Source organism: Panthera tigris, chromosome A2 (assembly GCF_018350195.1).
Source record: "Panthera tigris isolate Pti1 chromosome A2, P.tigris_Pti1_mat1.1, whole genome shotgun sequence".
In the NCBI taxonomy this organism is placed as follows: domain Eukaryota; kingdom Metazoa; phylum Chordata; class Mammalia; order Carnivora; family Felidae; genus Panthera; species Panthera tigris.
Window position 1 is genome coordinate 137,188,724 of NC_056661.1, and position 18,099 is coordinate 137,206,822.

Consider the following 18,099-nt stretch of genomic DNA (forward strand, 5'->3'; position numbering starts at 1 on the left):
CGACTGAGCCATCCAGGTGTCCCAGTGGATCTTTTTGTTTTTTCTAAGTTTATTTATTTATTTGGGGCGGGGAACGGGTGTTCCATGCATGGGGTAGGGGCAGAGAGAGAGAATCCCAAGCAGGCACTGCACTGTCAACACAGAGCCCGAGGTGCACACTGTCAGCATGGAGCCTGATGTGGGGCTCGAACTCATGAATTGCGAGATCATGACTTGAGCCTAAATCAGGAGTCGGATGCTTAAGTGACTGAGCCACCCAGGTGCCCCTTCGGTGGATCTTTGCGTGGCTGCAGCCTTCTCACCGACTGCTCATCATTCAAATGTCACTTCCTAAAAGAGTGGGTTCCTAACCATCCTAAGTAGCTCCCTCACCAATAAAGCCATTCTCCAGCACACAACCCTACTTAAGAGTCTTCAAAATGCTACCGTTACCTGAGATGATTTTTATTGTTGCTTTTTTCTTGCTAAATGTCTATACACCTAACTAGAATGTAAGTTACACAGGAGGAGAGATTTTGTCTGCAACTTTCTCTGTTATATCCTCAGCATTTCCAATAGCACCTGGCACTCACGAAACATTGTGAGTTGATGAATGTGATGGAACCAGGTTGATGGTCAGAAACATTTTCATCTGTGATTTTTGCATCTGTACTTGTATACAAGTGCGTAGCTCATTACAGGTATTGGAGGAGCTGTGTGCCAAATCCAACAATACTTCTGATGGGAATGTTTCTAAAATGTGCAATTGTTGCTTTATTTCTTCTCTGTCATTTTTCACAGGTTTCAAACGTGTCATAAAACATTATTGGGTCAGGGACCATGCAGGCCACCAGATGGTTGAGAATGATTTATTTCCTTGATTTCAGACTCCTGAAGAAAGATTGCAGGAAGAAAGCCAGTTCTTATCTCTGAGCTTACAGAATATGAAAGATAAAAGGGACCTTGAAGTTCATCTAGTCCAGATCCACTCTTAATTTAAAAACCCATTCTATCTGCCAATGACATGGTTATCTGACCTTGACTTTAATATTTTTAGTGATGAGCCACTCATTATTTTATAAGAGAACCTGTGTCACAACTGGACGGATTTTGATGAGCAAGGTCTTCCTTCTATTGATTCAAAATTTCCTTCCTGTAATGTCTGGCCCTTGGAGCAACAATGAGCAAGTCTAGTTCCTGTTCTGAATGATGAACTTTGAAATATTTGAAGACATCTAAAATATCTCCCCCTTAGTATCTGCTACTTCAGAATAAGTAACATAAATACCTCCAGCTGTCCCTCACTTGTTCCTCCCTGTTAGACCCCTCCGTCTTCCAGGTGGATGGTCTCTGGGCACTCTTCAATTAGGAAACATGTTCTCCAGGGCAAAGTGGAATTGAGTCTTATTTTTAATGATGGGTTTAATTGTACTTGTACCATAAAGCTACTAAGTGATCCACTTTTGTAAGTCAACTATGCATATAATTATGCACTGTATCATTACCAATACCAGCATCTGTTATTAATTATAAAGTGGAAAAGCAGAGCTACTCTGATATAATGAACCTCCATCTCTGCTGGAAGTCTATCTAAAGAATATCTTGTCACTGGCAATGTCGGCTTGCTACTGAAAATCTTTTGATGAAAATATGAAAAAGCTTTTAAAATAATCTGGCTTCTCAACTTGCACATGCACAATAATATGGCTTCTATCAATCTCAAAATCCATAGAATAAGTAATTATAGACAGCCTGAATGTAAGGTATTCCATTATAAATACTACCAGCGGAAATAATCTAAGATAAACTAGTAAAAATGAATGGCATTCTTACAGCAGAAGAAAAAACCCAACAAAACTTATCAAATGTTTAATTGAAAGCTTTTCAACTAAACAAAGCACAAGTGAAGTGAATCTGTCCATATTCAGACTTTATGGGAAGATCTGGCAAATTGATTTGTGTTTTGTCATTCTTATGATCAACATTGGTTATAATCATATTATCAGTATTAATCACTAAAAAGGGTAGAGATTATATATAGTGTTGTAGCCCAATATTTTCCCATACTGACTTGCCACTCCTAAAAGCTAACAAATGGATTAAGTTCACACTAGGAAAGTTGATAGGTTTCAACTCACATATACACTTAATACCTATACTGTAATCATCTGTGTTTTTAAAACCTAGTGGTAAGTTATAATGTATCTGAATATCCACAGTTATGTTTGCATTTAATAATATCTTAGAAATATTAAGCATTGTTTTTGTTCTATGGCACGAACAGGACCTTAACTATTGAACTTGTTAGCTGGCCATCCTTATTTCAGACTTTCACCTGGAAAAAAAAGATGTAGCATAATCACTAAAGAACTCAGAGACACTGAGCAAATGATTCTTTGATTATCTTTTAAAACAGGCAACCTAGGTAATTCAGTGGTTTCAACAATTCTTGTTATGAGTTGAGTTGTGTTCCCCACAAAAGCATATGTTGAGGTCCTAATCCCCAGAACCTCAAATGTGGTGTTATTTTGAAATAGAGTCATTGCCGATGTAATTAGTTAAGATGAAGTCATACTGAAAGAGGATGGGCCCCTACTCCAACATGACTTGTGTCTTTATGAACAAGGTGAAATCTGGAAACCTACACAAACAGGGAAAGTTCCATGTGAATATGAAGGCAGGGATTGGGGTGATGCTTCTACAACCAAGGAACACGAAAGATTGTCATCCAACTGCCGGAAGCTGAGGGAAGGACATAGAACAGATTCTTCCTCACACCCCTCAGAAGGAACCAACCTTCCTGACACTTTGATCTCAAGCTTTCTAGCTTTCAGAACCATGAAACAATAAGTATCTCCTGTTTAAGCCACTCACTTTGAGGTACTTTATTACAGCAGCCCTAGGAAACAAATACAATTCTAAATCCCTTAAAAAATCCTTGGCACACTTCTTTGTGGCACTTTAGGGCCCAAAGCACTTTATTTTGGATATGCTTAATGTGGCATAGTTTTGTCCTCTGAGATGAATTGTTTAACAGCCAAAAGCTACTTATACGTAAGCTATAAATACAATGGATCATTTGTGGAGGTAATCCGCCATTTTTCTCAAATAAGTTAATTTACACCATAAACTAATGAAACTGATTTTTGTGCATCTCTACAATTGACTTTGGCAGCCTAAAAGATGTTTTGAACAATAGGATTTTTAGGGAAAGACATATAGCCTCTTAAGATTACTGTTTTGAAATACATAAATATATATATAAATCTGGATGTTCTGTTTTAAAAAAAGTTTTGCTCTTTATCACCATGCTTTATGGTAAGCCGGAGGTTTTCAATGGTGCTTTTGGATACCCAGATGCTTGACTGGAGATGTTATTGGGAAATAATCCCAGCCCCTCAGCCTGAGCACCCTCCCTGCCATCTGATTTACATTTTGAGTTTCCACTCTAGATCAAGGCTGCAATAAAATTTTCCATAATGTGGAAATGTCTTATATCTGCATTGTCTAATACTGAAGCTGCAAGTCTCAAGTGGCTTTTAAGCATTTGAAATGTAGCTATTTGAACTAACGAAATGAAATTTTAATTTAATTTAATTTTAATTTTAATAGCCACATGTAGCTATTGGTGACTGTACTGGATGGTATAGTTCTAGATTTTAATTTGAATTAAGATTCTACTGCTAACAAAGTTTGAAAATCACCACTACAAAGGAAGGAATAGGAAAGCTTCTGCTAACAAAGGAATAACTGGTTATTCTGAAAATTTTTCCCAGAAAACGCAGATAGGCAACTTTCTTGGGCATGTGAGGATTGATTTTAAACCCAGTGAGCATCTAATTTCTTTAAATCAGCTAACTAAAACTAATATCGCTGATCATTAGCCAGTAGGGGGAACTGAAGAGTAGAGGACAACGTTTTCCCTGGAGAGTGGGATTTTTTTTCCCTACATATGTTTTCATCTCTGTGGAGGACCTAAAATACATAGTCTGTTCAAGAACTCCGAACTTTGTCTTCTGAAATATTCAGAGTTCTTTATACACTCCGCATGCACCTGTTTCCAAAGGATCCCTAGGAGGCAAGAGAACTTGGTTCTAGACAATACGGTTTAAAATCCAATTGATTCTAAATCTAGTCTTCCCCAATTCCTTTTTTGTTTAACTTCTTTTTTAATGTTTATTTATTTTTGAGAGAGACAGAGTGTGAGCAGGGGAGGGGCAGAGAGAGAGGAAGACACAGAATCTGAAGCTGGGTCCAGGCTCTGAGCTGTCAACGCAGAGCCTGGTGCAGGGCTTGAATTCACAAACCACGAGATCATGATCTAAGCCGAAGTTGGACGCTTAACTGATTGAGCCACCCAGGCACCCCCTACCCCCCACCGATTTCCTTTGTTAACACATGATGATTTTATACTGATTTTTAGTGCTATCCTGTTTCTCCACAAATTAGAGAATAATTTTAAGGGCCTTTATATTTAGATAGAAGAGGAAAATTTCATTGGCAAATTGTTGATTCTTTACCTAAAAGTCATTATAAGAAATCTTGTATGCATGATAAGTTCACAACATATGGCCTTACCTCTTGATAAAGGTCACTGAGATCTTCCTGGTGGGCCTGTTTGGAACATCCTGGGAATTCCCTAACACAACAGGAATCTGGGGGCCAGTCCATCTCTGTCATTTCCAGCCAGTCGGTGAAGTACACCACCCCACAGCATTTAAACTGCAAAAGAATGACTGGTCAGGCTCAGCAACTGCAAAAATATTTTCTTAACTTACAGAAGATTAAACGTTAGATTTCTTAAATTTTTGTACCCAGAGCCAAACTCACCTCTCTCATTACCTAACGATGTGTGTACATTCTATGTTGACGACAAAAATGCGGCCAAGGACCCTATAATGGAACGCTTCGAACAATAATGCTCATAACACATGCAGACAGATCAGGCATGGCTGAATCTCTCCACAACTGTATGGCCCTCCATAAGTGATCATTCAGCAGCAGACTGAACATTCACAGTAACAAAATCATTAGCAAGAATCCTATGTTTACCATTAAAACTTTAGCTACTAAAGAACAGTTGATCCATCTATTTGCATATCACCTGGTTTAACTAATATAACTGCTTAATATTTTCAGACATTAAATTACAAGTTTCCATTATCTCTGTAGAAAGAGTTGTTGACCAAAAGTCCACATCACAAAGATTACCCAACTTGGACTGATTAACCACTAAATTTTCAAAAATTTTTCAAAACATAAACACAGGTTTGGACAACAAATTTTTATTTAACTGAATGAGAATCTTGAAATAAAGTATCATATTCTAGCACCATGATCTCAGAAGAAATGATATGCCTTTAGCTTGAATAAAATTGGATTGAAGGAAAATTACTGTTATCTTTTGTTTCTTTTTATCTGATTTCACCAAGGATTAGCAAAAACTTTTTCTGGTGAAAGTTTAGAAACACTGCTTAAGGATATATGTAGATTAGATTCAGAATAATTAACTATGATAATTTTCTGCCCTTGGATAGAGGGAGTTACTCTTCCCTACGGTCAAAAACAAGGACTCCTGACAATCACTGAAAAGAACTTTGCCAAGAGTGACTGGCTCTGCAAATTATGTAGCCCAACAGACCAATCTGTGTGCAGGATTAACACCGTATCATAAACTAGCACAATCCAGCATTCAAAATCCAACTAAAATCATCTATGAGGAATTCTGAACTTCTCATGTAAAATGAAACAAGGAAAATACTAAAAACCATTTTACACTTTTCCTTTTGCCTAAGTAACTAATTAAAAAAAAATCTTCAGACTATTGTAAATGATGAATTACTGATGCCACGAGTAATACTAAAATTTTCTGAGAAACATTTTTTATATTTTTAGTACTTTCCTTTTATAAACTTGTTCTAAAAGCTACAGATATACCATAAACATCATAAATTAAGTCAAACATAATTTGACATCATATATTTTACAAAAGGCCTTGAGTATCCATAAAAAACATACGTAGTAAAAAGACTTCACTTTCTAAAAATCATAAACTACTATATTTCCAAGGCAGGCTTTTTCAATTCTTGCACTCAGAGAAAACCCACTTCTCTCGTTTCCTAAGGACATGTGTTTTTCTATGTTGACGACACAAGTACAGTTCTTGGAACTCAAGCTCCGTCCACAATAGAACAGCCCATTTATCTGGCCTGGTCAGGAAATGAGGTGCTCCACAGAAATGACTTTTCCAAATAACTGAAGCATACCATGTTCAGTGCCAGATATATTTTTTAATATTAATAAGTCACTGAGTCATTTTTTTTTCTTTTTACATAGTTGTTTTTCTTTGTCAACAGGAGATACTAAATCGGTAATGAAATTTTCCCTGAGAACTCCCCTAAGTGGTCCCTCCACGACACTAGGCACGACTGGTCTACCTCTTCTCACGGTTTTCTCACCACCTTTAAAACCGCATCATTGAGAGAGGGCCACTCTTGCTAGCATCCTGTGAAACTGGAAAATACCACCACCACTTTACATATAAAGAAAGGTTCCGACGGGCCAAGTAACTTGCAGAGACCAGTATGTGGCAGGAGCCTATTTATTCCAAAGCCTGTACTCCAACCATTAAGTTAAAATAAATAAGTAAATACACCTTTAAAAATGAGTTTTTAAAAAATATATGAAATAAAGATCACTAAGGCTTGAGTGAGAGTCCACTAAAATGAGGTACATGCATAGAACTGCACTGAATGAGGGTCAGAAAAACTGGGGCCCCACCAGGTCACTTTTAGCTCTACAATTTATTTTGGGAGAGGGGTGTTATGGGCTGAAATGTGTTCTCCCTTCCCAAAATTCACCCCAAAATGTGACCACATTTGGAGATAGGACCTTTACAGGTGTAATTAAATTAAAAGAAGGTCATAAAGGTGGGATCTACTCCCATATGACTTACATCCATATAAGAAGGGGAAATCTGAACACAGATACATACAAAAGGAAGACGACGTGAAGACACAGGGAAAAGACTGCTGTCTACAAGCCTGGGAGAGAGGCCTCAGAAGAAGTCACCCCTGCACCCCTCGATCTCAGACTTCCAGCCTTCCAAACGGTGAGATGACGCATTTCTGTTATTCAAGCCCCCAGTGGTAACTTATTATGGCCATAGCCCTAGCAAACTAACACATAGGGGCTTTAAAAGACTCTTTCGGGGTGCCCAGAGATCTTTGCCATCTCCTTTCGGGTGAACTGGGCCTATGATACAGAGGAGGGAACTTACCAGGCAACAAAGCTAAAAACATGTACTATCATTACTTCGTCTACCTAAGTAAAGCCCCTCTTTGTGCCACTGGGAAAAAACTCACCTTGCTTTCTAGCCTGTTTTATCTTGGTCTACATCAGAAATCCCAGAACATAAGGAGCTCTGGACAGCTTCCACCCAGGGCAGTAGCTGAACACATCTTAACATAAATTCCCTAAGGCCTCACCTTTTTTCCCTTCACGTTGCCTTTAGTACAAATGAACAGTAAACAAACAAAGTCAGGAAGCATTTAAATAAATAGGAAATCTGTGTCACTATGATAATTTTCACCATCTCGACAACTGTGACACAAGGAGCCAAATTTGGAGATTATCCTGTACTTGAACCTCTGCCCATATTCCAGACAGAGGAACTGAGCAGAAAGCTGGATATCTATCATGGAAGACGCTGCCTCTCACATGAGTTGTGGCCCAGCTCTAAAGGAAATGAAAGGAAACAGGTATACTTGGTCACCCCAGCATCTCCAATCACAAGAAAACTGCGTGGGCAGAGAGCTTGGTTTGAAGCAAGATCAGCGGTTAACTTCAAGTCACCGAATTTTAAGCATCTAAATATAGTCTGTGTTTGAGAAGATGATATCTATGGGGCTTTATGGAAGTTAGGTAAGAAAAGCTGAAAGTGTCTGTGCTTTGTAATGCTATAGTTAATAACCTTGAGCTAAATGAGATCAAGCTTAAGATCCCATTTATTCTTCTCAACAATCCAAGGAGGCAGGTCATTTTATTATCCCTATTTTACAGGTGAGGAGACTGAGGCTAAAGAAGTTAAGTAAATGAGAGAAGCTCATGTAATATTAAGGAGCAGAGCCAGAATCTGAACCAAGATCTGACTAGAAAGCTCATGCTTCTTAAAAAAATTGTTTATTTCTTTATTTTGAGAGAGAGAGAGCATGAGGCAGGGGGAAAGAGAGAGAGAGAGAGAGAGAGAGAGAGAGAATCCCAAGCAGACTCCATGCTGTCAGCACACAGCCTGACACAGGGCTCCTTCCCATGAACTGCAACATCATGACCTGAGCTGAAATCAAGAGACGTTCGATTAACCGGCTGAGCCACCCAGGTGCCCCAAAGCTTATGTTCTCAATGATATACTGATGCTTAATTCCCCAATAAGAACCATTATTTTTTAAAAAATTAACTGTTTAAAAATAAAGACAGCCCTAAAGGTCGTGAAAAATTATGTATTCAAATAAAACTTGGATATATATCAAGAAACTCTCATAAAACTTCACAGTAGGTTAGCAACATGGCTCTTAAGAAATTCTTAAAATATATGTGAAGCATGTGAAATGAAGGGAAAAATGGTACACACAGGAAGAAAAGAAGGGCATGGAGTTACTTAAGGTATTTCTCAGTAAAGAATTCCACCCAGGGTAACTGAATCATAGGCTTCACTTTTCAGCACAGAGAAAATGACCAAAGCCAAAGCTTTGAACATTTGTTTTGAAAGTGTGCCATTTATTCCATACCCTCTGCCTCAGACACTGTAGCACTTACCTCTCTCTGGAAAAAATTCCAAGCGTGGGTAAGCCACCGGTATCTAGGTAAGCCATAATTTGTCATTCTGGCTTTCAAAGTGACCATGTCTGACCACTGTACTGGAACCTGGAGATAACAAACAAAATATCAACAGCTGGAACACACAAACACACACATACAGGAACACAAACGTTCACATATTCATAAATACAATCACTCACAGACTCATACACATACTTGGAATGTACTGCAATTAACAGATGCTATTTTAAACTTATATTTGTGGCCTAAATTAAGCTCAAGGTTATTAGCTACGTATTAAACAATCTCTATGTGTAGATGTTTGCAGTAAATGAGGAAGTTCTTTACATCAAGCAAGGGAAAGAAAAGCAAAATCATTTAATGCTAATATCAAGCATTAGAAAGTCACAAAACAAGCAGTTTACTGTAGATCCTACAGATCCAGCTAAAGAGCTCCTCATAACAAATGATCTTTGCCCAGAAAAGTCCTCTGATTTGATTTCAGAATGCTATGGAGTTGGTCTTTGAAGTGACTGCAGGTTATAGCACTAAAATAATGGGATAAGAATTAAGAAGGAAAAGAATTCAGCTCAAGTCAAGCTTCACTATGGATTAAGTGTGTAACTATCTTTCCAAACATTGGGTTTCGGGTGCATGCTAGAATTTTAGAAAGAAAACCTCTCAGATTAAAGCGCTTTTTGTGCTTCTTGCCCCCAGTCACCTAGCACAGTCTCCCTTAACAGAGTGTTTAATCATGACAGCTTCAGGTACACAACCCAACAGTTGGCCAGAAACCTAGTCAGCATATCATGCAGTGCTTTATCTACAATGCCAGGGGAGAAACTGATGCATACACATCATAGCCTCACCACACATGTGGTATTAGGTTTACAATACGTAACTGGGAAACTGGACAGATATCCATATCCGATCTATCGGGTAATACAGGCCAAATTTAGCCAAACGAGCTTGACGCTAACTCAAGATTAGGACTGTTTTGAAATCTTATTTTTAAAAGACAGTAATACCAATAGAAGTAGTTTCAAAATTCCTGACCACAGAAATTCTTCATTGTTTTCCTTTGTTACTTTTCTTTTTTCATACTTGGAAATGTGCATATAAAAGGAAACATGCCAACACTGGGGCACACAACTCTGTTCCCCCCGAAAAATGGTCTGACCAGGTATACTCCATGTTCGCACGGTTTCGACATATTTCAGGTAACTAAACCAAAACTCAGGCTACTCACTATAAGTTATTATTTCATATGCTTTTGAACATAATATACATAGAAAGGAAATAAATTCTCTAGAAATTTGTAATCTGAAACAGTTAATATTATTGATTTTTCTAGAGAAAGAACGAATAGGAGGTAACTATGTATAAGCAACAGAAATAACAGGGAAACAGACTGACGTCAAATCTCTTGATTTGGTTATCAGGATAGTCTTATTTTAAATTTTATTTTACAAAATAAATATAAGTTGTTTCCCTCTTGTGACCACAATCAATCTGAGACCAAATATGGCAAGAAACAGAGATCACTGAGGTTCTGGCACAACATACTGTGATTTGGCCATAAAGGAAAACACACAGTTATTGGCTCCTTGCATGGAACAGCTAAGAGCACAAAGCCCATTCTATGCAAAGGCTGGGTTCTGCAAAATTTGGCAGCTAATAAACTTTAATGGCACTTTTCTTTCACACTGCTATTAGAGCAAAAGCAATAAAAAAAATTCTGACAAACTTTTTTTCCAAAGAACCATTTTCCACGTTTCTCTTTTAAACAGCCCAAACAACCCCTGCTCTATCCTGATGACTTAGTGGGGAAGATTTGAATAAGCAAACAGTGATGTACGCACTCAACTGAAATGGCGGTGTGCATCCATATAGTACCACTATGACACCAAGAAGGTATGTGGCGATTGTCCCTTAACACAACAGAAGAAAGTATCTTCTAGAATTAGATTATATTAGAATCAAAACAGTTACTTTCACATACCTTAAATTAATTCATTTCATATTTGTTATAACTTGGGAGATTTATCAAATATTAGTATGACATAAGAACTATACAAACCATTTTAAAATCCATAGAGAGCAAACTTATTTCTAAAAACCTTTAATTATCAAAAAGAACATGATCAAAAGCTGAGCTGACGGGATCAAAGGTTAATTATACAACTACTATCTATTGCTTGAATGTCAAGAAGATATATGTATCTTGGGAAGAAAGAAAAAAATTGGAAGAGAACATCTCTTTATCAATAAAGCATAGAAACTGAGTCTGGAAGAACTACTCTTTCACTCCCCTAAATATACAATGTTTCTAGGGATGGAGTGAAAACGTGATTCTCAAAGACAGCAAGAACATTCCTATTTTAATAGGAGATTTCGTTTTAAAGAAAGTTTTTAACTTTCTTAAAATTAGTTAGAACCTGCCCTGACTTTTCAATTTTTAACAGAAAAAAAAAAATCATCGTAAATTCTCTCTTCTTACTAAGAGCTGTCAGACAGGGGAAGCACTACTGTTTTCGGAGGGGTTCAGAGAGGCGGTTGTGCCAAAGCATCGTTTACATGCAAATTAGCATATGCAAAGGACCCATTAGTCTCTAATTACCGCTTAGGATTCAAAACAGTCTCACAGGACAGTAACAGATTCACCACAGAATCTTCAACAACTGTATCGGTACCAAAACACGTCTATTTTATTACACAACTGCTGAAATGCCTCTCTGAAATAAATACAAAATAACCTCTCTCTTTTTAAAAGCTCTTAAATGTTAAAATGTTGAGGATTCACCTGGGGAACTTGTCACAAATGTGGATGCCTGGTGCTGCCGTTTCTTCCTCTGCTTTCCCCTCTATTCTGGCCTAGTGCCCTATAATGTGCATTTTAAAGACTGCCCTGGGTGACTCCTGCTGTAGACAGTCCAAGGACTACTTGTTGAAAAACATCATCTTCCTGAAACAGAATTACTCCAAGATGCTCGCAGTGGAAAAATCTGGCCTGCCACCATGAAAACAGCCAGCAATCAAATATGCAGAGATGTTCAACCTCATTGGCGATAAACGCACCAATTTTCATCAATGACGTGGGCAAACGTTAAAAAAGTAATAATGCCTAGTGTTGTGCAAGGGTGAGGAGCAAGTGATTAACCAAGCAAGACTGGTAAAATCTGAAGACAGAGACTCTGACCCTTGTTCCTTCTCTCATTCATAGCTATAAAAGTTTTTCAGTTGATAAAATGAAAGAAAAAAAATGCTTCAGAGCGGTTTTCAGGTAGCCAAGTCTCAAACTAGCAGAGTGTTTCTAGGCTGAAGTAAACACACAGCAACTCTTCAAATATAATTCTTAAAGTAGAAGATGGCTCAGCTTGTTGCGAATAGAAGCTGCATGCTTCCTATTCATCAGCATACAGCTGCAGTGGGCATTTTCTGAGGCTTACATGTAGATTTCCAAGCTCTCCCAGATCCTGTTGCAAACACAAATCTTTCCTATTACACACTCAGAAGTTGGCACAATTATTTTAGGACACCTATTATTTGTAGTCTGTTGTATCCATGTTTAAGCAACCTGTGGAATTAAAGACATATAGTACAGCAAATAAAACATTACAAATTATGATTTGGAACTATGCTTTAGACACAGACAAGAAAATGTTAATTTTCAGAGGTATTGGGACCATCATTGTTATCATATAGTATAAACATTCAAATTAATAATCATGTGCCTAAATAACTCCAAAGTATGTGATTTAGAAGTCTGCACTAGAGATTGTCCAGATTGTAACTGTATCCCACTTTGAACTCACCATAATCTCCTGTTCATACGTCCAAACACCGCAAGCCAGTTCCACACAGAAAATGACGAGCAAACTTCCAAAGTACTGTAGGAGAACAAACAGTTAATGCTGTTAGGATAGAATCAAAACGAGATGCAGTCATTAGACACAAGCTAAATATTATTCAGCATTGTTTATCCAGTGGACAAGAAAACAGAGGCATATAGTCAAGAAGCTCCCTTGGGAGTAGATGGGAGACGTGTCAGCAAATTTAGAGAAATCTGCAGACAACGTCCAACAACTCACGTACATGGGCCGTTTGGCTGGTGCTCTATTTTATCAAGTACTTTCATGATGAATTCACTCAAACACCTTGTGAAATGGATAGGACTACCTCATTTTGTAAGTGAGAAAATAATGCAGAAAGTAGGCAGTGCGATTTGCTCAAGAATGTGTACAGCGAATTCTGGAGGGCTAAGACCCTCGCAGTTGTGTCCCTTAAGCCATACCTTGACACCTCTCCCATTGTGGAGGTACCGTTGCAGAAATAGGAGGTAAAAGTGTGAGAAAGAAAGGGCTGTCTAAAAGCTCCCTTCACTAAATTCCAGCAGAAATAAAACAATACCAGCGCTTTCTGCATCTTACGTCACTGGGTCAGGGTGGGGGGTCCCCGGTAGTGATGATTAGTGATTAACCCCCGTTACTGGAATGACATTTCCCTTACGGGCAGGAACTTTACTGTGTCCCTTGTTACAAAGCAGGTGCTCAATAAAGATTTGTTATATAATAGAAGAAATGAAAACAAAGCAGAGTGATATCACTGTAAGAGACTGGGAGCTGCCTTGGACTGGGTGATCTCTAGGAAGGTGATTTTTAGGAAGAGTCAGTAATGACAAGAAGGCAATGCTGATAAGATTCGTGGAAAAGCAATCCAGGAAGGGGAACTATTAAGTGCAAGGTCACCTATCTGAGCACGCTACTTCGTTAAAAATTCCCTGGTAACTGGAGTACAGAAGGAGGCAGGGTGGGTGCAGGGAGTGTAAGTAGACCACGATGAGGAGCATAAAGAGCCAGATCTTCATGGGCAGTAAAAAGGATTTTGGCTTTTATTCAAAGTGTAATCAAAATCCAGCGGCATGTGACAAGATCTGACGTACATTATAAAAACATAATTCTGGCTGTTTTGTAAAAAACGACCTGCAGGAAAGCAAAGGTGTGATAACAAAAAAAATTGCTAAATAAAACAATTGCTGAGCTAGCATGGTAGCAGGGATGGGCTGATACAGGATTGTGAGCCATCAACACTTGAGCACTGAGCTTCTTTGCTCATCACTTTTGCCAAGAAAGGGGAGGAGGAAATAAGAAATCTCGAAAACTGAGCTGATTTTCTACTACTTCCAGGATATATCCCTGTTATTTAAAGACATCAGTCACTGCTACTAGTTTTAATTTGCTTCTTTCATATAAAAAAATAAAGAATATGTAGCTGCATAATCTCGTAGATCATAACATGGTTTGAAAATAAAAATTGGTTCAAAAGATAAAGTGATATTTGTTCAGGTATTCCATTTTAGCACTTTTGTTTTCAATATATGCAGTACTCCTGGTCAGCATCAATCTACTCAAATCTCATTGCCTTACTTTAAAGATTTTAGCCTTACAATGATGATCAGAAGAAAGTTTGTGAACACAGTACTCTAAGTCAGTTTTTCTGTAAACTCTCTTTCATGGCTTACTTAAGAGATTTCTAGACACAAACAATACTACATTTTCCCCTTATGTTACAAAGAGCAAATATTCAATAATTGTATACTAGATCAATTTTTTCTACTTTTTAGAAGACCCTGCAAGAGAGTAAGACTCTAGAGAAAAATTATACCATGGGATATTCTTGTTTTCTCAAATCCGTAATCTAAACTCTTTTCAAAATTGATGTTAGGTTACAATGAAGACCAAAGCAGCCCTGAAAAGCAAGACATCTCTAAAATAAAACATAGACATGGACACTGTTGCTTGTCAGGAGATAACCTTACTTTGCCTTGCAGATCACCAGGCAGATTTCTGGATTGATTTTATATCCTTTTAAATTCCACTTGAGTCGCTTCTCTTGTTTCTTGCCTCCTGGAGTCACTGGCCAGTGAAGGGCCAGCAGAAGGGCCCCAAGCACAGAACCCAGGGCAAAGTGCCCAGATGTAAGCAATACTTGTAATACCTGGGTAACTGTGCCAAGCCTACGGATCCAAACAGTGTAGTAACTACTCACACGCCAGCACCTCTGATTTCTTATGGTGAGCATTACAATGGGCTAGCAACATGATGACCTAAGCATCTCCAGGAATACATAAATAAAGCCTATATAACTAAAACAATCGCTTATTAAAAACTCAAAACTGAGATTATCTATCATGAGAAAGAAGAAGTCCACATAAGTTGGACACTGCTTTAACTCTGGGAAAACTCTAAAATTATTTTATCTTTTCAGATTTCCGATGATGTCACTGGATGCAAGTTCTTTCATATAAAACAATACTTCTGTCTTTATTCTACTTATACTCGGGAGCAAAGATTTATTTCAGCTTCAGATTGAAAACGCACATTTCATCAACATTGTAAAACCTCCTTGAACTAAATTAAATCTAAAATTTAATTCAAATTATACATATATATGTTGTTGTTGTTTTTTTTTACAAACAACGTTGCAGCCTCATGGTCAGATGCCTTTGCTTTGTTGTCATTGTATTGGCCTCACACATCTAGTCTTCTAATTCCAAGGAAAATGTTAAATGCCAAATCCATTGTGAACACAACAAAGAGAGATCAACCCCATTTACTCCTACTTTTTCTTTTTCGGTGAGCTCTGAGTCTTAGATGGTCATCCTCAGATTGACTATTGACCAGAGAATCCCTCTGCCAGTATTTTGTTTAAGGGCTGGACCTGAGTGAGGCATCTGCTAATCCATAATTTCAACAGAACAAAGGTAGCAAAGAATAAAGCAATGGCTCCTGCTGACCTTTGCTATGGTATGAAGTGCACATACGTGTCACATTTCACTAAAAAGCCCTCCATTGTCCTCGACAGTATTGGGAACATGTGCATATCTCCCCTGACGGCGTTAGCCTGTGTCTCTCCTGAACGTCTACATCTACCATCCCCCTGCACACGCCTGGGTGAGGTGGTCTGCGCCAATCTAGTTTGCAGACCAACCAGCTACTCTCATCTCCTTCCTGAAACTTGAGAAGAGCTCAGAATTTGGAGTCGGAAGACTGAAGTTCAAACCCAGATCTGAACACACTCTGTGACCTCTGGCAAATCATTAAACTGGCCTGACTTCAGTTTGCTCATCTGTATGGTCAAGATGAAATAAAGCCTTCTTTGCTATTATCATCAAGGTTGATGGGAGGGTGGTTTGAAAAATGTTTTAATTTTAAATTTGCAAAACATTATACAAATGTTATTCTGAACCAGTGTGTGAAATGCAATCCAATATTGACTTGTCCTTCCTTGCCGTAGAGGAAGTGCATTACCTACAACGTGACCCGTTTTTTTCCTCATTATGGTTCTCCAGCATTTCCTCTCTCATTCTTTACCACTTTGCTTTTCTCCTTCCCTCCATGTATGGCAGGGTTCCCACTGTGGTACATCAGGCCTCAGAGGCTTTGGCTTTTAAACCAGTGAGGTGCTTCACACGTAAGACACAGTGTTCATTAACTATTTGATTATTGGTTCTGCCTGGCAGGGATCTAGTTCTTTTTTTTTTTTTTTTAAGTTTATTTTGAGAGAGAGAGATAGAGCACAAGCAGGTGAGGGACAGAGAGAGAGGGAAAGAGAGAATCTCAAGCAGGCCCCGCACTGTCAGCAAGGAGCCCAACATGGGGCTCGAACCCACGAACCCTCAGATCATTACCTGAGCAGAAACCAAGCGTTGGACGCTTAATGGACAGAGTCAGCCAAGTGCCCCTGGCAGGGATCTTGTTCTTAAACATTATCTTATGCCCCGTACCTGAGCAGTACCTGTCACACAGCAACTAGTCAATAAATGTTTGGTGGGAATAATAGTTTACCAATGAAAAAGACCAATTTCAGATTTCCTTGAGATTCTCTAATTCGAACTGTTTCCTGTTGACGTTTGACTCCCCTTGACTTCTGCTTACACATTTAAAGAAATTTTAAATGTTGCCTTTCTGTTTTACTATGGTCTTTTTTTGTGGGTTACTATATGATAATCCGGTGTGCCTTTAAACAATTGGGACGATTTAATGAAGCTAAATGAGAGGAGCTTTCCTCAGCTACCAACAACTGAACATTTTCGACAAATGAAGAATGTGAAGCTGTGTGTTTATACAAAAAAAAAAAAAAAATTCAGAATGCGATCATTTGCATGACAAACTATTTTATTTGCTTTAAACCTGATCCAATACAGAGTTCCTTAAAATAGCTAAGTTCATCTACTGTAACTCAACCAAAATTTGTGTTCTATGGATAAGCTTTATCTCTCAGCATATGTTCATGAAAAAAAGAAAACTGCATCAAATAAGGCAAGCGGGCAATAGGACACACACCCCAAAATATGCAATTAATTAGTGACTTTTTTTAACCAAATCTCTCAGGCTGAGGGTAATTACTGTCAGCTAAGAACTGAGAGCCCTCCCTAGGTTAGATAAAAGAAGATCAAATAAAACACTGTATGTGAAGTTGCTTTGTTGACTCTTTCTAAACGAGACAAATGAGAAGAACATGGGATCTGAAATAAAATAGACTTGGCCTCCAGATTCTGGCTCATGTACGTATCAATTGGATGAATGTGGGCAAACCACTAAGCCTCAGTTTCCTCATTTGTAAAATGAGAATGTTAAAAATAACCTTGCGGTGTTGTGCTAAGGATTCAATCAGGTAAAGTGTTCTTGGGTTGTAAACACTCCCTAAATAGCAGCTATTAGTAACCGTACCATAGCACCTAGTAGAGTATAAACTCAATGAGGACAAGACGTATCATTCTGGCTTAAATACTTAACATACTGACTGGGATAGTGCACGTACTCAAGGCCTATTTCTTGAGTAGATGTGCTAGGATCAGAGGAGGATGGTGAATAACATGATTCATTTCCTTTTATCAGCGGCACTCCCACTAAAGGATGTCTAATCCTACAAGCTATTTGACAAAATCTTTACTGAAATCCCTATCTAATGCGAATATAGCTGGTATTTTTCCAAACATCTCTATTAGGAAGCCAAGGAGGAAGTAGTGGGTGGGGAACCCAACTTCTCTTTAAAAAGGACTGAAATCAAGTTGTTATTTTAAACTAAGATTGGCCACAATATCCACAATATGGGAAGAATGGCATAGGGTTAACCACTCCCTTTGTCCACTGGAAATATTTGAGGAGGAAGAGAAGGACATCAAATCCCACCTTCCTATTTAAGCCCTTGGTGACTTGTGGGTAAATGCATCCCCCAAGAGAAACAAAGGAGAGTTATTCCTCCCTATTAAAGGTTATTTCATCTCATTATATGTATACA

At 38.3% G+C, this 18,099-nt stretch overlaps 1 protein-coding gene across 2 annotated transcripts in view; it reads right to left on the bottom strand.

Annotated features, from left to right (window-relative positions):
* The window catches only part of TSPAN12 (tetraspanin 12), a 63,692-nt gene that overhangs the window by 15,639 nt on the left and 29,954 nt on the right, over positions 1-18,099 (bottom strand). For both annotated transcript variants that reach the window (XM_042970719.1, XM_042970711.1), the window contains 3 exons: positions 12,612-12,686; positions 8,794-8,901; positions 4,558-4,701 (listed from right to left, as the gene is read on the bottom strand). In XM_042970719.1, coding sequence (XP_042826653.1) covers positions 4,558-4,701; positions 8,794-8,901; positions 12,612-12,686 — 327 coding nt within the window. The remainder of the gene's footprint in view (positions 1-4,557; positions 4,702-8,793; positions 8,902-12,611; positions 12,687-18,099) is intronic.